This window comes from Bubalus bubalis, chromosome 6, assembly GCF_019923935.1.
Source record: "Bubalus bubalis isolate 160015118507 breed Murrah chromosome 6, NDDB_SH_1, whole genome shotgun sequence".
NCBI lineage: Eukaryota > Metazoa > Chordata > Mammalia > Artiodactyla > Bovidae > Bubalus > Bubalus bubalis.
In genome coordinates this window covers 97,250,336-97,272,075 of record NC_059162.1, presented here as the reverse complement: position 1 = coordinate 97,272,075, position 21,740 = coordinate 97,250,336, and the positions used below count along the sequence as shown (strand labels likewise).

General features: G+C 47.5%; 1 protein-coding gene across 1 annotated transcript in view; it reads right to left on the bottom strand.

Annotated features, from left to right (window-relative positions):
• The window catches only part of AGBL4 (AGBL carboxypeptidase 4), a 1,467,749-nt gene that overhangs the window by 133,421 nt on the left and 1,312,588 nt on the right, over positions 1-21,740 (bottom strand). Inside the window, exon 7 of the mRNA XM_044945032.2 lies at positions 2,480-2,569. Within this exon, the coding sequence (XP_044800967.1) occupies positions 2,480-2,569 (90 nt within the window). The remainder of the gene's footprint in view (positions 1-2,479; positions 2,570-21,740) is intronic.

Genomic DNA, 21,740 nt, shown 5'->3' with positions numbered 1-21,740 from the left:
TAGCCAAGCCTCTGAGCTTCTTATCTTTGGGTGATCACTCCCTCCCTCTGAAGCGCAGGCTTCTTGTCTGAAACAAAGAGGGAGGCAGCGGTGCCTGACCACAGCCCTGTAAGAACTTGAGCTGGGAAAAGAAGACCCTATGTGTTTGCAGAGTGCCTTACACTTTACCAGGCAGATTACCTGCCTCCTCTTCTCAGATCCCCATGAGGAACGGGTGACATCTGTTGAGGGTCTGCTGCATGCCAGTCACAGGACTGGGAGTCTGTTTACATTCATCTCATGCCAGCTTCATAACAGCCATTGCAGATAGGTATTGGTATATTGGGCTGCCCAAAATGTTCATTTGACTTTTTCCATGAGATATAATGAAAAACCCAAATGAACTTTTGGGCCAATCCATTATTATTATTTACACTTGAGGAAACTGAACTGCTAGGAAGTGGCAGAGCCAGTATTTGACCCCAAGACTGTCTGATGGCAAATAGCCATTATTTCCAGAGCAGCTTGCTGTCTCACCTCCATTGGTTTTATCATATCCTTTTGACCTCATGGTCATTTTGAGACAAAAACGAGATAAATTACTTAACTTCCCCCAAATTCTGTTTTTTTCATATGTAAAAATACAGCTAATATTAGTTTCTCTGACATAGAAAACTTAATATAATCACATAAATCCAAAATATTAGGTTAAATCAACAAAATAACATAAAATATGGAAAGTGCTTAGAATAGTGCTTGGCCAAGCTTCCCTGTCCTTCATCATCTCCTCGAGTTTGCTCAGATTCATGCCCATTGAGTTGGTGATGCCATCCAACCATCTTATCCTCTGTTGCCCACTTCTCCTGCCCTCAATCTTTCCCAGCATCAGAGTCTTTTCCAATGACTTTTTGTATCAGGTGGCCAAAATATTGGAGCTTCAGTTTCAGCTTCAGTCCCTCTGATGAATATTCAGGGTTGGTTTCCTTTAGGATTGATGGGTTTGATCTCCTTGCAGTCCAAGGGACTCTCTAAAGTCTTCTTCAACACCACAGTTCAAAAGCATCAATTCTTTGGCACTCAGCTTTCTTTATGGTCCAACTCTCACATCCATACATTACTACTGGAAAAACCATACCTTTGACTATATGGACCTTTGTTGGCAAACTGATGTCTCTGCTTTTTAATATGCTATCTAGGTTTCTCATAGCTTTTCTTCCAAGGAACAAGTGTCTTTTAATTTTGTGACTGCAGTCACCATCTGCAGTGATTTTGGAGTCCAAGAAAATAAAATCTGTCACTGTTTCTATTTTTTCCCTATCTATTTGCCATGAAATGATGGAACCTGATGCCATGATTTTATTTTTTTGAATGTTGAGTTTTAAACCGGCTTCTTCACTCTCCTCTTTCACCCTCATCAAGAGGCTCTTTAGTTCTTCTTTACTTATTGCCATTAGAGGGGTATCATTTACATATCTGAGGTTGTTCATATTTATATTGCTACTAATTGATACACACACACACACACATATATATATATACACACATGCATGTATATATACTGCTGGCTAAATATATATTTTATATGTTAACTACTAAATAATAAAAGTTCAATCTTAAAAAGATATATTTGAGAAGAGAAATTACCTCTGGTTGTCTGATATGAAGCATACATTCCTGTTCATGATCAGTATTTCAAAAGTCGTTAAGTGACTGATTGAATGAACAAGTAAGTAGATAATTTTCAATTCTTACTTCCCCAGTCTACCACACTTTTGTCAATATACACATTGACCTGGGACCAGATTTTGTTTTCTTTTCTTTTTTCTTTCTGGTGGTAATAGTGGGTGGGAGGAGGCCAGATTTTTTATTTTTGTAAACTACTGGAGACTAGTGACAGAGAAGGCTATGGCACCCCACTCCAGTACTTTTGCCTGGAAAATCCCATGGACAGAGAAGCCTGGTAGGCTGCAGTCCATGGGGTCGCTAGGAGTCAGACACGACTGAGTGACTTCACTTTCACTTTTCACTTTCCTGCATTGGAGAAGGAAATGGCAACCCACTCCAGTATTCTTGCCTGGAGAATCCCAGGGACGGGGGAGCCTGGTGGGCTGCCATCTATGGGATCGCACAGAGTCGGACACGACTGAAGTGACTTAGCAGCAGCAGCAGGAGACTAGTGAAACCAAGCTAGGAAGTGCAGACAACTCTATGACTCATCCTCAGTGTCGCAAATACAGGAGAACTATATTGAGCCCTTCCTATTCATTTGCACATCCACCCATCTGTCTGTTCATTCATCCATTCTTCCATGCGTACATGTAGTCCATAAACATCTAGTGGAACAACTACTAATGGGGATCGGGTGTAGCCTCTTGAGAAGTGAAGTAAACTGTCACCCAAGATAAGGACTCTGCATGTGGCCACATGGTCCCAGAGGCCAGCAGTGCCCCAGCTGGACACGGAGGGAGGCACAGTACGCTCATGAGGTCTTGCAACTTACCTTGACATACGAATGAAGAGGGTGTTTCCCCTGGGTGGACTCGTCCTGTGATGAATACCACCTTCTGCTCTGCCCCCTCCCGAAGGTTGTCTGGAAGGTAAAGTGGAAGAAGGTTGCTAAGGAGGAGGGGAAATTTCAGAGGGGAGTTGTTATGTGGGGCAAAGGCGGAGGAAAACGGTTCTCTCCATTTCTCTCTTAAATCATTGGGTTTGCTCAACCTCTAAGGCCTAGCCATTGCTGATAAATTATTGTATTACGTCCCTTGTTACCCAATATTAAAAACCACATTCCTGTTCTTTTGTGCAGTTGACCATATTAGTAGCACAATCATCTAAAGAAGTCATATGAGCAAAATCAAATCCCAGATGCACTGACTGTGAAACTAGGCAAGTTATGTATCCTGAGATGCAGTGTGCTGCTCCATACATGCGGATAATAAGACTTTCTTCATAGGGTTGTTGTCATAATTAAACAGGCTTACATATTGCTGCTGCTGCTGAGTCACTTCAGTCGTGTCTGACTCTGTGTGATCCATAGACAGCAGCCCACCAGCCTCCCCTGTCCTTGGGATTCTCTAGGCAAGAACACTGGAGTGGGTTGCCATTTCCTTCTCCAACGCATGAAAGTGAAAAGTGAAAGGGAAGTCGCTCAGTCGTGTCTGACTGTTAACGACCCCATGGACTGCAGCCCACCAGGCTCCTCCGTCCATGGGATTTTCCAGGCAGGAGTAGGGTGCCATTGCCTTCTCCAACATATTGCTGAGTGCACAGTAAAAATTCAGTAAATGATGGAGTAAAGAAGGTAGCTATTTACATTAGTAATAACAGCTGCCATTTAATTAGCAACTGGTGCCAGGCAGGTTGTATACATTATTTATTATCCTTACAGAAACATGACAATCAATATTCCTTTTATTGGGGCAGAAACTGAGGCTCAGACAGCTTATATAATTTGTTCAAGTTCTACCTACACAGCTACATAGAGTAGATCTGAGATTAGAATCCAATTCTGTTTGGCCTTGATGAAGTAAGAGGGCCCAGATTTCTCTTTCATCTTATACAACTAGAAGTTTGTACAAGATACACAAAACAACTGTTTTCAGACATTGAACAAGAGTCAGCGCAAGACTCATTCCCGAGGAAAGGGAAACCAGTGAGGTGCACCTATGACTGTCCCAGCTGTTTGCCTGGAGGCCCACCCCAGGCCAAAGGGCAGACAGGCATGTCCTGACAAAGCAGGGGCATCTCACTCAGGAAGTCAGGGAGTCTGAAACAGGTAGTAGTTGTGGGAAAACTACATTTCAGAGGAAAGGGAGTTCTGTAGACAAAAATTCCAGAAATCCATAAAGAGCTCCTCATGAGTCTTTGCTGGGTCCCAAGATGTACATAAATGAGGTGAATCTCCGTGGCAACGATATCATGAAAAAAATGGTCAGGGAGTGGCGAACTGCACATTCTCAGGGTTCACAGAAGGGTGGGAGCCATCTGAAATCCCACCTTCGAAGTAAAAGTCTGCATTAATCATTCAGGGCATTCAGAACCCAGAAGGGGCCACACCTTAGCGGTGTGGCTAAACCACTCTAGACTCACTCTAACAAAATTTTAAAGTAAATCTCAAAAGGATCAAACTGAACAAAATGGTTTGACCGTCTGCTATATAAAGTCCAACTCTCTTTAAAGGAAGACAACTAAATAGAGATATTCAACAATGCATAATTCACAATATCCAGAAATAAAAATTATTAGAGATATAAAGAAGTATTTAGAAAATTATGGGCCAAAATCAGAGTCCAAGCTCTTGCTGACTCTACAGAAGTTTCAACTGTGTAATAACATTTAGCTATTGCACGTGTGTGCTCAGTTGCTTCATTCGTGTCCGACTCTTTGCAACCCTTATGGACTGTAGCCCGCCAGGCTCTTTTGTCCATGGGATTCTCTAAGCAAGAATACTGGAGTCCTCCTCCAGGGGATCTTCGTGACCCATGGATCAAACCCAAGTCTCTTATGTCTCCTGCATTGGCAGAATGGTTCTTTACCACTAGTGCCACCTGGCAAACACAACAATATTATTAGACAAAAGCAGTAGCCAAGAGTGACATTCCCAGAAAGGAGGCTCAGGAAGAGGGTACTTAGACACAGGCAGATGAAGGGCTGATTGACACAGAACAATGAACCAAAGGAAATAGAGAAATGAACACTGAATGGAGTTGGATTAAAAGATCCCATCTAGGTTAGAGGATAATCTGGAGGGAGAGGGGAGGTAGAGATCACCAACAGGCTTTATTCTTCTGCAATGCTAGGGGCAGGTTATTTTGAATGTGGTTCATGATCCCAACAGTTGATGTACCAAGTCAGAGACTAAAACTTAAAAAACAAAACAAAACAAGACTAACCCTATTAAGCCTGGATCTGAAGGCTTAGGACTTGCTTGGTCTATTGGATGGCCAGAATTGATGTCTCTGCTTCCCTATTGCTGCTGCTAACCGCTGCTAAGTCGCTTCAGTTGTGTCTGACTCTGTGCGACCCCATAGAGGGCAGCCTGTCCCTGGATTCTCCAGGCAAGAATACTGGAGTGGGTTGCCATTTCCTTCTCCAGTGCATGAAAGTGAAAAGTGAAAGTGAAGTCGCTCAGTTGTGTCTGACTCCTAGCGACCCCATGGACTGCAGCCTACCAGGCTCCTCTGTCCATGGGATTTTTCCAGGCAAGAGTACTGGAGTGGGCTGCCATTGCCTTCTCTGACAATTGCCTTCTGTTTCTCTAATACTAGGTCCCAAAATACAACAAGACATATGATAAAGTCAAAATACATACTTGAGAACTCACTCTGTTCTCAGCTCTACGCTAAGCATTTTTATGAGCAAAGGGAGAGAGAGAAAGCTCACCTGCTTTTAAGAAGTTTATGGTTTAAAAAAGGAGTTCAATACCTGAGCACTTCTTGGACTGAATATAACCTCCTCAAGAGAGAAACTGTGACTTTCATGGTGCATATTTAATGTCTTTCCCAGGACCCTGTGTAGAGTAGGTGCTCAGGAACTGGCTATTGCATTAATAAATAAAATATATTCATATAGATCATGGTTTATAAAGAAATTTAGACACATTATCTTACTTAGTCTTCATAATGCCTCTGTGAGGAGGACAGTATCAACCGCATTTCACAAGTGAGGAGACTGAGGCTCACAGAAGGAGGGGACACGTCCAAGGTCACACAGGAGCAGTGGCAGGGTCCCAGGCTAGTGCCCTTTTGCTGCCCCATCTATCTCCTCCTGAATCCCCTGACAGCAGTATTAGATCCTACAGCCACTACATTTCCATCTACAGCACACACGAGAGAGTTTGCTTTAATTCCTTATTGCTGGTGGGAGTTGAGCTATGTCTTAGTATTTATGTTGCTTTTTCACTTAAAATACAAAAGACAAAAACACCACCAAGCCCTTTTCAAAAACACCGTCTCACACGGACCCCGTCTCTCCCAGCAGCACAGAAATGATAGATGGCATTACTGAGGCCGCAGTGAAGGCTACCTTTATGGATGTCTCCCCTGACTTGGTATCAACTCAATTGCATTCAGCATTTCTGCTGACCACAGGGAAATGCAAAATGGGCATTCTATTTGCACACTAATTTTACTGAGCCCCTGTGTCTTCATAAAATGATAACGTGGGGCTAATAAAAATCAAGCATCCTGGGTGCTAATATAAGCAAATGTTGATGTAGGCAGGTAACAAATTGCTTTGTCATTTAGGAGGCCGTAAAAGAGCATTATAATCATCTTTAGGCAAAATGGATGGGTCGCCTTTGCTTAGCTTTTAGCTTTCATTTGCAAAATCAATTTAAGGTAATGTAGCAGTTCTGAGGTGGTGTGACATGGGTCTACCCACCTCCCACCCCTCCTCCTGTCACCAAATCCCTAGACTTGTGCAAAGCCAATTAAATATATTCTTGGTGGAGGCAGCAGGGATGATGAAGGAAGTATGCGTGAACAAAGCCAAGGTTGTGAAGAAGCTGAGCAGTGAGCCCAGGAACAATACACAAGGGAGGATAGAGCCAGAGGCTTTGGAGGGGGGCACACTCAGGGGTACAGGGCACTCTCAAGTGGAACCGGGACAGCCATACTGGGCTCCCCAGTTAACAGACAGTGTTCGCGGTCAAATGTATTTTGTGTAGCATCCCAGCACACACACAAACACACACACAGGCGAACGCCCCTTTGATAGAGGAGTTGTATCCCTCTATCAGCCACCATTTTCTTATTCAGAAAATGTTTACTGAGCACCTGTTAGGTGGCCAGGCACTAGCTATTATTATCTTCATTTTACAGAAAACCAAGGCCAAGAGACAATAAGTGACTTGCCCAGAGCTAATGGCCAGCAGAGCCAGAGTCCCCAGCCAGGCAGTCTGATCCCACTTGTCTCCTTACCCCCTCTGCCTATTGTAAAGGAGGATAATAACATTATCCAGCTACAGCGGCAATTAAGTAGTGTTATGTTCAGTGCTTACTCACTGCCAGGCACTTTACATGCATGATCTTTTTTAATTTCCATGCCTACCCAACGAAACATCTACTATTCTTACCCCTATTTTATAGGAAATTGAGATCTAGCAAGATTAGGCGACTTGTCAAAAACCTGCCTAAGCAGCAAATGTGCGGGCCAGGATAAACCCAGGTCTTTATTAATCTCAAATTGATGCACTTAACCACTGTGTCATGCTACCTCTTGGAGATTAGAATCCTAGTGGCGGTTTTAAAAAATACAGCCACAAATTATTTGCTAATTTCTCTTTTTTCAAGGGGTGACCTCCTTTCCCTTCAGAGTGGGCTGATCTTAGAGAGTTGCTCTAACAGATAGACCACTGTAGAGGTGATGGTGCCTGGCTTTTGAAACTAGGCTATAAAGGTCAGTGGCCTCCATCTTGGATGTACTTTCTCTCTCATTACTCGCTCTGGTTGCCGTAACATGACACTCATACGGCCTGTGGAGAGGTCCTCCTGGTGAGGACCGTCCCGCCCCAGATGACTCCAGCCGTGGCCAACAGCTTGCTATCCAGACAAGAATACTGGAGTGGGTAGCCATTCCCTTCTCCAGGGGATCATCCGGACCCAGAGATGGATCAATCCTGGGTTTCCTGCATTGCAGGCAGATTCTTTACAATCTGCGCCACTGTCCCTCATGAGAGACACTGGGTCAGAATCAGCTGGTTGAGATGCTCTTGCATTCCTGACCCACAGAAACAAAGAGATAATAACTATTGTTTTAAAATGTTGAATTCTAGAGTAATGAGTTAGGCAGCAATAGATAACTAATTCCCCTGGAGATAACTGCATTTCCCCTAGTTGATTGTAGAACTTAAGAAACTTTGCATCTCTTCTATTGATGCACGAGTGAGGACCAGAGCCACAACCTTGGTGTCAGGATGGAGGAAGAATCTCCATCCATCTCATCAATTACCAAGGAGTGAACCTGTGATTGGTGGAGGTACCAACCAAGACGCCAAGAAGTCCCAGAGAGCTGGGCCCTCTGAGGACAAAAATCTCCCAGAAGTTCACATTGTTGGTTTTGTTTCCTGTCTCGCCTGCCATAACTCTGACAATAACTTGTCAGGGGCAGCAAGGTGTTCTGTGAAGGAAGAAGCAGGTGGGGATCTGGGAGGGGAGTGCAGAATGTTACAACAGGAGATGGATTTTTTTTTTTTTTTTAACAGATAAGCCTTTTCATTTTCTTGAATTTAAGATCCCTGAAGGCATCATGAAGTCAAGAAAGTACCCTCCCATTGATTTCCAAAGCAGCCCAGTTGCCATCTTGTCTCTCATACTCTGAGACTAAAACAGGTCCACACTACAAATGAGCTGGAGAAAAGGAAACCCTGGCAGCAACCACAGCACTCTCTGGACTAGAACAGCCTTGTCACCAGCCTCCCTGGGCTGGCACCATCCTCACCAGCCCATCCTCACAAGCCCATCCTCTGCCCAGCCACCAAAGTGGTCTTTCCAGAACGCAAACAGGAGCACACCACTCCCTCTGCTTACAACTCGTGGGCAGCACTCTGCTGTCCTCTGGGCAAGCCCAGCCTCCTTTGTCTGGCATCCTCGGTCTCTGGTAATGGGTGGCCACTCGCCTCTCCAGCCCCTTCCCCAGGCCCCAGCCTCAGCTGACTCTCGGCAGCTCCCTAAGCACGAATTTTCTCCCCACACCTCCACACCTGGGCACGTGCTTGTCTCTGCCTAGAATGCCAGCCCCCAGCTCGTCTGCCAGGCTTACTTCTACTCGGCCTTCCAGACGCTGCTCTGCTGTGTCTCCTCTGAGGAGGGAAAGATGAAACTAATACTCATCCAGAACTGGTCCTAGGTCATTCTGGTGTTACTATTGTGTTGTATCTGATTCCATCAGCAGAACAGTTCTGTAGTTTTCCCTACACAATATGTCATGTCGAAGGTAATGTGAGGGCTTCATTCTGTTGCCAATACTGACAATAACAGGCAGCTAGGAATTATATAAGAACATGCTCCAGGTGCAGGGTTTCTTGTATATAATTTTATGGGAACATGCAGGTTTAGGAGACATCAATAGAGCTTTCCTGGAGGCATTGGAGAACCAGTGAATGCATCTGGGTAGAGATGAGACTTGTCGAAAGCAAAAACACCCAGGGTCGGCTCAGTCCAAGTGACTGAGGGTAAATCCAGCAGGAGCAGGAGAGCTGGACAGGGGAGACTGAGCTGGACATTGGTCCCCATGTTTCTTCTATCCCCTGAGGGGGTCCAATGGAAAGCCTGCAGGCTTCCTGGGCGGACAGACCGGGACTCAGATCCAGGCCCTGTAGATGACTAGATGTCAGGCCATAAGTGAATTCCTTACACGTTCTGAGCCTCAGTTCTCTTCTCTGTAAAGTTAGAATAATATTCCCTAGCTCACAAGATAAAGCTTAAGTGAGAGATGTTCTGCCCCTGCCCCAGGGCTCTGCCTGTAACAGCAGGTACCATTTACTGAGCCACAAGCCATGAGAATTGACATGGCAGTAGGGAACTCTGTGTGGAGCCTTGCGCTGGGCACTGTAGGCTGAATCTCCAGCTTCTACTCACAGATGCCGGGCAACCCTCCTCCCGTGACAATCAAAAACAGCTTCAGACATCACTGAACATTCCACATCTCTTCAAAGGCAAAATAACTCCCCCATTAGATATTCTATAAACCCCTATAAAATATTCTTTATTCAGACTGGCCTTGCCACTATATTCCCAAGCAAACCTTCAATTTCTTAGACTTTCTGTCTTTGCCCCAACTCCTCCAAAAGCCTTTCCGATCCTCCCAGACTACAACGCCCTCACCCTGCTCTGAATTCAGAGCTCGATCTGGCCCCCTCATCTAGTCAAGAATCATTCACCGCCTGGCTCAGGCAGGCCTGAGAACCACAGCTCAGATCTGTTCTGTTCCTCTGAGTCTCCGAGCTGCCTCGAGAAAACAGAGGGGCTGGCAAAGTTTATTTTCAGTTCTCCCACTGATTCATCCACCTCCCTCTGTGTCACAGTCCCTCAGCGAGGCTCCAAACTCCCAGGACCTCAAACTTTACATCTACCAGGTAGACTCATCCATGTCCAGGGTCAGGGACTGAATGTTCTCCCCGTGATGAGGTGAGAGAAGAAAATAAAGATTTCCCTTGAAAAGAGTATCTCCTGACAGAGAAACACTCCTGATGAGAAATGAAGTGTTAATGCTTGGATTTCAGGCCTTTGGGAAAGGAGCCTCTGCCTCCCTGGGACACCTCAGATGTCTACCACATTAAATCCACTTTTTGGCTTTAGAATGCAGCAAGGAGGCCTCTAACTTATTGGACACTCCTATGGGGTCTCACAGAGTTGGATACGACTGAAGCGACTTAGCAGCAGCAGCAGAGACGAGCAGAACTGCAAAGCCTGATGGACCACTGGGTGGAACAGCCTCATTGTGAAGATGAAGGGAGAGGCCCAGAAAGGACAAACTGCTTGCCCCAGGTCACACAGCTGGAGAGGGGTGGAATGAAGCCAGGTCTGGAACCCAGGGCACAGAGCTCCAACATCTAAGCAGCCACCTCTCATATCGCTGGGCTGACCCGGGCAGTGTTCCTACAGGCTGGTGCTTAGAGAGGACCCGGGGATTCCTGCCAGGGCAGTAAAGGAAGCTGAAAGGCGATGGGCCTGAGACGTGGATGACAAGGACTAGTTGTCACCTTGACCATCCTGGGGCAGCACCGCCCAGCGAGGCTGCCCTGCTGGGCCCCTATAAAGCCTGCACGACTGGGACTGTGGGCCTGGAGGCAGCCTTCCGGGTGTAGGAAGACTCTCTCTGCCACTACCTTTTTCTCTTTTTGTCTGCACCACTCAGCATGTGGGATCTTAGTTCACTGACTAGGGATCGAACCTGTGTCCCCTGTAGTGGAAGTGTGGAGTCCTAACCACTGGACTGCCAGGGATGTCCTCATGACCTATTTTGACCCCAGCACTCTCCAAGCTCCTCCTGAAAGTCAGAATCAGAGCCGCCCACCCTGAGTCCCTATGCAGATCAGGTCTCTTGGGAAACAGGCTGGGAGGCTGAGGGAGACCGTGCAGGAGGAGCTTCACATGGATTGCTCTCGGCAGCTCTTATGAGAGGTGAGTTAAACAGGATTGGGACAGTCTCAACAGTGACTTTAATCAATCCCAAGGGGAGCTCCGGGCCAGGAGGGCTCTGCAGAGCTGTTCCTGGAGGCAGTGGGGCTAGCCCTGGGTCCTGCATGGACAAGCTGCTGGATGTGGGCTGCCAGCAGGCCTGGGGTGGAGCCTCAGGCAAGGCAGCTTCCTACAGCTGAGTGTAGTCTCCCAGGAGAGACTCAGCTGTGAGCTGTCAGGCACCAGCACTCCTGGGAACTGGGGAAACTGGTCCTGCAGGCGGATGGGGTGGTACACACAGCATCTGAGACACCGGCCTTCAACTGAAGCAGCCGAGGCGCACAAGGCACATCTGAGGCCAAAGGACAAGAAGGCTGAGGATGAAGGACTCTTTTTCTTAGTTCAATTCTATACATATCTTCTAATTGATCATATGACACACTTTAGGCTGGCCACTAGGGACATAGAGAGAAATCAGACACTATTCCTGCCAGCCAGGAGCTCAAAGACTAGTGAAGAAGAAAAATCAAGCCTGGCTTTGCAGTCATAAACCTGAACTGTGAAGTCAGACAGAAGAAAGGTTAAATGCAAATCCTGCCACACGTGACCTTGACCTTCGAGATGGTTCATTTCCTCACCTGCAAAATGAGGATAATGGTATCAGCCTGACAGGGGTCTTGTGAGCACTGAGATAATGCACTGGGTCTGTGCTCACGACCTGACACGTAGAATGTGTTCAAAAGTGGTAGCTTGCAGACACTTAGAAGTTGCTCGGTCCAACTGTTTGATCCTACAGATGCGGTAACTGAAGTCACTAGACTAAGAAACACTAGGGTTATGACTTTGCCTGTCTTTTTCACAAGTTGTTTTCCCAGGGCCTTGCACACAGAAGGTACTCAATAAATCCTCGTGGACTAGTTGTAGAGCACTCGTTCGCCCTTTGGTGGTGTGAGTGCATCAGGCTAGAACTGAGTGCCCAGGTTTTTCCTAGCGTGCTCTACCTTTCATCTGTCCCAGCCTCCAGAAATCTCTCACCAGGTTCAGTTTCAGGCTTATTAGCAAATGCAAATTGAATTACGAGTTGCTCTTTCACAACAAGGACAACAAAAACAGTTTCCCCAGGAAAAGAGGGTGAGAAGAGGTGAAAGCTAGGATGAAAGTCGAAGACAATACATTCTAATCAAACTTGATAAATATGTAAATTAAAGCAGCTAAACAGCTTTGAGAAATGACTTCTCGGTAATGGATTTTTCCACACTGAAAGGCGAGAGTTCAGCCAACCTGCTAGTTGCAATCAGAGCCCTCTCCTGCTTTCCCGGCGATGCGGGCTGATGGGGCAGGCGCTGGGATGCTCAGAGGCAGAGCAGAGAACTGATCCTTCTTTTAATGGATGCCATTTATTGAGCATCTGCTAGCTGCTAGGCGAGCCTCCCTTGGCCCTTTGAGGGCAGAGAATCCCTGTCTCGTGGAGGAGGAAGCCAGGGAAAAGGCGAGGAAGGGCTTGACTCACCAGACTCCCAAGTCTGGAGTTGCTGAGGGGCCAAAGCAACCAGTCCATTCTGAAGGAGATCAGTCCTGGGATTTCTTTGGAAGGAATGATGCTAAAGCTGAAACTCCAGCACTTTGGCCACCTCATGCAAAGAGTGACTCGTTGGAAAAGACTCTGATGCTGGGAGGGATTGGGGGCAGGAGGAGAAGGGGACAACAGAGGATGAGATGGCTGGATGGCATTACTGACTCGATGGACGTGAGTCTGAGTGAACTCCGGGAGTTGGTGATGGACAGGGAGGCCTGGCGTGCTGCGATTCATGGGGTCACAAAGAGTCGGACACGACTGAGCGACTGAACTGAACTGAACTGAAAGCAACCAGATGTTGAGAATGTAAATTTAACCCCTCCAGTGGATTTACTGCGGTCTGGGGTGGGGTGGAGAGCTCACCAACTCAACAGTTACTGCCTTTCTTTTTTTTTTTTTTTTTCCTACCCCTCACAGGACCTGGCACAGTGGTGGTCTTCAGAAAAGAGCTTTCCTTAATTTGCTACATAGCTTTAGAAGGACCCCTTCCCTCTGGCCCCTCCCATCTCTGTTTTTCCATCTGTAAAATTAGCTGTGGGGGTCGCCCTGCTGAAGGCCCAGACAGCGTGGAGCAGAAAGGAGCCATCAGGCTTGCGGATTCTCTGCAAAATACAATATAATTGTCATTGTAAGCTCTAAATTTGGGGGTGGGGAAGGTCATTACGTAGCAACAGATAATGTGAATAATTGCCATGAAATTGATGAATCTAATAAGTTATCGGAGAGGTGGTTGGAAGGAACAGGCTTTGAGTGGTTCCAGTGAGCCAGGCACTTTCCATACTTCATGACCCAGGTCTCACCAGGCCCTGGGAGAACTGTGCTGTTTTCCTCATATCACAGACAAGAAATCTGCAGTTAAATGCATTGCCCAGAGCCATCCACCTAGCATGAGTTATGCTGGAATTTGAACCGAGTCTTTCTGTCCCCTGAGACCAGTCTTTCTCCTGACACCTCCAAGGGGAAAAGCTCATTCCCCAGCTACACCAGATAAAAGATGTTGCTCTGCGTGTAAACGTGGGCAGCCGCATGCATGCATGTGCTTCTGACTCCGACTCCTACAAATCCTCCAGTTTTTGTACAAAGTTATCAGAGTTGAGGTATACACAGAAATTCAAGTCGAATGGTTTGCAGCCTTGGAAAGACACTATTAATACAATCACCCCAAACAGAGAACCAATATTTATGAGCGCTCGAAATGCTTCAGGAAAAGTGTTTCCCGGTAGGGCTGAGAGTAATGTGATCCGGGCCCTGAGCCGAAGATCTGTCTTGCCTGGTGCTGGAGGAATTTAGATTTGAAGAGTGTTCTTTCTTTCCTATTGAGATCTTCATCGACTTGTCTAAAAACACCACTTTCAATCTCAAATCCCCACTGGCATCTTCATATAAGCACCGAAAATGCTACTGGGCTTTGGAGATTTCATTTAATGAAGGAAAAGTATTTCTATTAAAGAGTGTAATTTTTTTTTTTTTTCCCTTTCCACACAACATCTTCAGAGGAGCCAGGGAAGCTAGCTTGTTCGAGGCTCTGAGAAAATGAACCAACTCACGCCTCACCTGTGATGTGGTCACACAGACTATGGAAGGCAAGAAGAGTCCATAATGAGGGGAAAGTAAGAATAATTATAACAAACTTCCATGTCCCCCAATAGCTCAGTTGGTAAAGAATCCGCCTACAATGTAGGAGATCCCCATTCGATTCCTGGGTCGGGAAGATCCGCTGGAGAAGGGATAGGCTACCTACTCCAGTATTCTTGGGCTTCCCTTGTGGCTCAGCTGGTAAAGAATCTGCCTGCAATGTGGGAGACCTGGGTTCGATCCCTGAGTTGGGAAGATCCCCTGGAGAAGGGAAAGGCTACCCACTCTAGTATTCTGGCCTAGAGAATTCCATGGACTATACAGTCCCTGGGGTCACGAAGAGTTGGACATGACTGAGTGACTTTCATGTTCACATGTCCCCAGGACTTTACAGCTTATGAGCCCTTTGGCACTCAGTAGGGAGCACTGAAGAATTGATGCTTTTGAACTGTGGTGTTGGAGAAGACTCTTGAGAGTCCCTTGGACTGCAAGGAGAGCCAACCAGTCCATCCTAAAGGAAATCAGTCCTGAATATTCATTGGAAGGACTGATGTTGAAGCTGAAACTCCAGTACTTTGGCCACCTGATGCGAAGAACCAACTCATTTGAAAAGACTCTGATGCTGGGAGGGATTGAGGGCAGGAGAAGGGGATGACAGAGGATGAGATGGCTGGATGGCATCACCGACTTAATGGACGTGAGTTTGAGTGAACTCCGGGAGTTGGTGATGGACAGGGAGGCCTGGCGTGCTGCGATTCATGGGGTCACAAAGAGTTGGACACGACTGAATGACTGAACTGAACTGAGGGAGATATTTCTGTGGCTACCACCCTTGTGCATTGGAAGCTAACCCAGGCTACTTACCCTGACCTGTGGGTCTGCTGCCCACCCACCCTCACCTCAGCTCTCTCTTACCAGCTCATCACACCTCTTCACACAAGGGTTCAATCTAGTTTCTCCATCTTGTCTGGCTCCTTACCCCTCGGGTCTCTTCCCATGAGAATGGCAGCTCAGGAAACTTTGTCTCAGTAACTGTTTGTGGACCTGGTTATGGTTCCACACCCCCAGGTGGATGCCCATGATGACTGCATGTTTATGGGGTCATTGAGTACCGCTAACAGGCATTGAGTGATGTGTCCTGGGGAGGGTGAGGGCCAAAGGAAGAAGACAGAAGAGATGCTTGGGGCCAGCAGATTTTCCAAGGTCATCCACCTGGTTAAGTGGTGAGAACAGAGTGAACCCCAGTCTGATGAATTGTAACACCTGTGTCCCTTCTCCCCAAGGGACTGCCATCCCTCACAAAGAGGCCACAGAGTGCAAGGGTGTGAGCAGGACCTTAGGTGTGCCTGTTATCCAACTCTGTCTCTGCCACTCACAAGCTATGAGGTCTTGGGAGTCACTCACGTGACTCTGAGGAGCGTCAGTCTCCTTATCCATAAAATGGGAATAATAATAGTTGTGAGGACTAAATGAGCTAAAATAAATACCAGTGCTTGTCACAAGGTGAACCCTCAGTTAACATCTACTATTCCTGATCATTCCGTAAATATTCCTTGAGCTCCCAGTCACCCCCTCCCCACCCCCAGCCAGAGTCAGGTGCTGTCTGCTCTGTTCCTGCCTCGCCCCTTCCGCTATTACAGCAATTGCCTGGTGGTATAATATAAAAGTAATTTGCTTCTCTTTCTGGCCTGCCTTTCCCCTCTGGTGACTCTGAGCTTTTTGGGGGGCAGAAGCCCTGTCTTGTTCATCTCTCTCTGGCATTCATTTCCTTTGTCTGAGACAGAGAAGGGCATTTTGACATGGTTGTTTTGATGCAAGAGTTTTGAAATGGCTACATTTAAATGTGAAATTGTTTTTGAAAATTACCAGGTACTGTGTGATGCAGACCCCCGCCCCCTCACACCGCACACATCTGAGCATGTCTGACCTTCCTTGTCCTTCACTCCCACCAGCTCCTCACTGCCCCTGCCTCCTTTGTGGCCAACTTGACTGGGAGCCTACTCTGAGCCCAACCTCTCCCCTCTCTAAAACCCCTGCCAGAGGGGAGGTCAGGGATGCTTTGACCAGGGGAGATAGCCTGAAATGTCTCCCAGGCATATTGTTTGGTAACATTTACTGAAAAACTGGTGGTGTAATGGTTTGTTTTCCCTGTGTCAAAACATCCCCATTTCAAAACACTTGTGTCAGAGCCGCTGCATCAATGTGGCTCAAACAAAAGGACTGTGTCAAAATGATGTGAGCTCTGCAAGGAAGCTGCCTAGCATGCAGCAGTCCTTGATAATGGATTTAAAACATACACCATTAAGTGGACTAACGGCAATCAGCGACGCCCAATACCAGCTCTCCCTGTAGTAATTCTGTTTTGTTCTAGTGAGGATGTTTTCACCACCATAAGGATCAGAGAAGTTAAGGATGCTGCCTTATGACACACAGCAGAAATGATGAGAGCTGAGTTTATGGTCTAGTTAATCTCCCCCAGTTTACAGCCAATGTGCCAAGAGAGAAAGTGACTTAAGCAAGGTCTCATAGTGAATTGGATTTTCATGTTGGGTCAGAAACATGTGATCAGTTCTTGAATGATTTCTCCACTTCTGGATCACAGCATCACCACCGAGTGCATGGCACACACTCAGCAGAACAGAACAGAGACCATGGCAGGCTGCTAAAGCCCTGGGCATGCTGCTTGCAAATTGGATTGGCCAAATTCTCTGTAAAAGAAGCTTTAGTGTCTGACTGGGCAGGCTATCAATATCCCATTAGCCGGGCAGTCCAGTGGAGCAGCAAGGCCTGGGCAACCCAGGTCTGCAAAAGGGAGGGGCAAGGGGTTGCAGTGTGGGCACAAATGAAGGGCTATTTGTATCCATTCTCCAAACTGATATTTCTATAGCTGGTAAAAGAATAAATCCCTGTTAACCTGGCTAAGGAAATTATCTATCCCTACTGTCTTCATGGCTTTCGGATTCAGGCTGAAAAGAGTCTTTCTTGGATAAAATAAATTATAAAAGCTTAATTTATAAGAACTTATTTTCAGGGGGTGTTTTCATAGAGTGAGGTTATATGCTCTGAGCAGAAGGCTTCTAGGATAAACCTGGACTCTGTATGCAAATTCTGCCTCAGACTATCCCTGGGGCACATGGGCCAATGCAGGGAACATAGGTTCGATTTCTGGTCTGGGAAGATTCTACATACCTTGGAGCAACTAAGCCCAAGTGCCACAACTACTGAGCCCACACACCCTCAAGAGCACCCTAGAGCCCATGCTCTGCAACAAGAGAAGCCACCTCAGTGAGAAGCCCGTGTATCACAACTAGAGAGCAGCCTGTGCGCAGCAACAAAGGCCCAGCACAGCCAAAAATACATACATACATACATACATAGAATTGGCTAAACCTGAGGAGAAAAAATTAAAATACTGATACACAACACCCCTCAACCCCATACCCCTGCTCCAACCAAGGTTGGTTTGGGGGGCGGAGCTCAAGAAAATTATTCCTCTCACACACAAACACAACAGAGAACCACTGGTCAATTGTGAGCTGGGGCCAGGCTCTCTCCTCCCTGGGTCTTGGTCTCTTTATTATGTCATCTGCAGAAAGAGAGGGTAGGGCTAGGTGGTCTCATGGCCCCACTCCAGGTTGAAAAAGCTGTGATCCTGGAGGTTTGGAGGACCCAGGAGCTGGCTTGAGATGGCTCTAATTAGGGCACATTGGTCTTAACATCAAGGAGAGGGCGCTGGGGTGAGTGGACAAGAAAACATGCATACGTCAAGTGGATAACTTCTCGCAGACACAGTCCCTTCCTGGAACAGGACAAGAAGTACTAAGATAATAGCGATGCAGCCTCTCTGGGAACTCAAAAAGCTTAGAGCAAACAGATTGGATTTATAACATAAATGCAAGCCATGTGCATGAGGAGAAGGAGGAAAGGCATTTTCAAACGATGAAGGAGGAGGATCAATATATTTGCAATCAGAGACATAGAGGGGTTCAAATGTATGCACACCAGGAGATAGGAAAACCAGGATCCTCGGAGGGCAGGGAAGAGAAAGGGAGATCCTGAGGGCCGAGCAGCTGATCTGTGTGGGCACCAGGGGGCGTGTTATCGTATAATCCCCTTCTGTTCAGGCGGCTCCCAGAGGGCAGGGCTCTGATCCCCACCTCCAGACCCCACAGGTGGTGAGGGTCTTTACACAAGCTGTGCTTGGATAAAGCCCAGGTCACTGACTCCAGAACCTGGTGCTCCTTCCCCTCCAGCTCGGTGCCTCACTTATCCAGAACTTCCCCATACTCATAACCTCACACATCCATACCACAGCAAAGAGCCAGAGGGAAGCAGGAAGTGGCTAAAACCCTCCAAATCCAGATGCACAGACACCACAATAAAGTTGCTGTTAGGACTCAGGAGAACTTGTCAGGGACACACAGTGACAGGACAGCTTGTTGCTCTCGATTTCTGAGAATCAGGAACAAAGTGTACCTTTTGCGAGCTAGTCTCTGAGCACAGAGGGAAACAGGATGGGACTGGCAAGGCCCCCATAGAGAGACGGGGGCCTTCCCAGGATATGTTCCTGACTGCCTGACACCATGAATACATCGGAAAGAAGCTGGCGTCAGTTGGCAGGAGGCTGGGTGCCTCTGGAGCTCTACAGGGCAGTGCAGCCCAGCCTGTCTCTGGCAGGGAGAGGGTAGCTGACGGCACCGAGATGTGGGGTCTCCTTGAGGCAGCCAGTGCCACAATGGGGTGACCGCATAGGGTGACTATCCATCCTTGGCGCCCTGCTCTCTCACCCCACTTTGGCACTTGGCAAGCTGCCCCCGCCAGTTCTTCTGGTCCCTGCCTCACAGTGCCAGTGCTGAGAGCTGGAGTCAGTGAGAAGATGCAGTCATGAGGCTGCCTTCCAGAAACTTACCATCTAGTAACCACGTACTGGACTTCCCTCGTGGCACGAGTGGTAAAGAACTCACCAGCTAATGCAGGAGACATAAGAGACATGGCTTCAATTCCTGGGTTGGGAAGATCCTCTGGAGGAGGGCATGACAACCCACTCCAGTATTCTTGCCCAGAGAATCTCATGGACAGAGGAGCCTGGCAGGCTACAGTCCATAGGGTCTCAAAGAGTTGGACACAACTGAAGTGACTTAGCACGCATGCACGCAACCACACACTATTTGAAAAATGGGAAGCATGTTTTGTATTCGAGACCCAAGGGCTGGGGAGAGTATGCTTAATTGTCTGCAGAGTTCAACAAAGACAGGTGCTGGATTGGAGGTTCGAGGTGTTTCCAAGGTGTTCGCAGACGGGCCAGTGCTGTGGGGTGAGCGCTTCCCCCAGACCAGCCCCCTCCCCTCACTTGGGTCACAGCCCAGCTGTGGACTGAGCTGATCAGGGCTGGACTGGGATCTCCTGTCTCTCCCAGCCCACATTTCTCTCTGGTTTGAGGGTGAAGTGAAGGTCTTACATGGCAGGGGTTGCACCCTCTCCTCCCTGGCTCATAGTAGGTGCTCCGCGTGTGAACGTTGGAGTGGATGGACAAGCCAGTCGCTCACTTTAAAGCCCTGCCGTCAGACAGCACATGTGACTGACTTGCCTTCGGAGGAACTGGCGCTCGCTTTGTAATGGGGCTAATGTGGCAGTGACAGGGCGGTAAATGGCTATTTGTCTCCTCATCTTCCAGAAAGGCCATATTCTCCAATCCCCAAGTTTCCCACATGTCCTTTCAAAGCCCTTCTCTTTAATGCCAAGTGGAGGAGTTCCAGACAGCTATTTGCATTTTCAATTCTAGAAATCGTTAATATTTTACAAGTGCCAGCCCCATGGTTTATTAACACACTTACATTTCCTACCTGCTACTGTTAAAGGGAAACTTTCTATGTGAGAAACATTCCAACATGGGGTGATGTTCCAACCTGTGTTGAAATTCTGTGCTCGGTTCCCTGCTCTCAGGAACTCAGTGGGGGCAGACGGAGCTGTAAGTGGAGAAGGAGGATTTCGAGTGACTGCTGTGTGGACTGAGGGACGCACAGGGGATGGGAACCCAGAGGAGACTCAGGCACTGCCTGGGGGTGGGGTCAGGCTTCTCAGAGGAGGGTTTTTGATTTCAAAGGAATATTCCTGCAAAGAGTGAGTCAGAAAACCTGTGCTGAGACACGGCACTTTCCATTTTAGTCATCGTGGCAATAGGTTGAATTAAGATCAAGTGGCTTTAAGCCAGACGGGCCTGGGTTCAGATCCCAGCTCTGACACCTCCAGCTGTGTGGCACTAACCATAACTAACAGCTTTTGAGCCTTTTCTGGGTGCCTCTGTGGGTCTGCACAATGCAACTGGCCCACAGAGGAGGTGACCTCACTGGGCGGTCACAGCTGCGGGACCTGACCCTGCCCATCTGCTCTCTCCTCCCTCCCACCTCATCTCTGCATTCACTGGCGTGCTCAGTTTCCTCTGATGTTCACAACCACCCTATGGGTGGTTCCTGCACTCCCATTTCACCAAACAAGAGACTAAGAAGCAGTTTGAATCACTCGCTGTAGACTCCAGAGATGACCCATCAGGATTTAATCCCTGAGCTTCAGGGCCATTAAACACTGAGCCCTTCTGCCTCTCACTGCAGAGGCCGGCGTGAGGACTAAAGCCAGGCACACGGTGATGGCACTCAGTAAGGTAGCTTTGTGGCTGCCCAGCGTCTCCAAAGCCCAGGCCATGAATCCCTCCTTCACTAAGCCCCTCACCCCAATCTCTCTGGCCAGAGGACCCTGGGTGTCCCTGGCGCATAGACAGTCCCCGGCATCACTGCCATCCTCCTGAGCCATCATCACCTCTCCCGTTCTGTTCACCACCAGTGACGCTCACTGTTCTTGGCACATGAGAAGGCTGGAGCCAGTGTTTGCCACACGGACTGAGAGAGAACAATATGAACCACACCGACTGCCGGAAGGAAATATTTGCCAAAGATCTTTAGTCTGGACCCATCAATATCAAAATGACACCACTATAATTTGCTTTCAGATTCAAACTGAAAAGGTGAACTTTGACCCTGTCAAAAAAAAAAAAGAACAAATTAAATTGAAACACAGAGTCATTTTCCTTGTTCCAGGGCTCTGGATTTCTAATTAACGTGCAGCCTGATTCTAAGGGCTGCAGGGGATCCGGAAGATGGTGTCTGTTACCTTGCTAACGGAGCAGAGCTCAGGAGAGAGCTTTTTGTTCATCGGTTCATTTTTCTTTTCTGGGATGTATTGTGTTTCTTGCGGTATAGGTCCTTAGATGAGAGTGATCCCGGGTGATTAGAAAAAAAAAATAATTGCTAGAAGCTGACCTTGTACAAAAGAGACCACAACAAAACAACCTTCAACACAATCACTCACCCTCCCCAGCCCAGAGGGAAGTAGCTCAACCCCAGCATGTCAGAAGCACCGGGTGGAATTTCAGAAGCACTAGCTGAAAGGTGAGGCTCCGTTTTGGGGAGGCTAAGGGTGGAGAGCCCCCTGGAGCG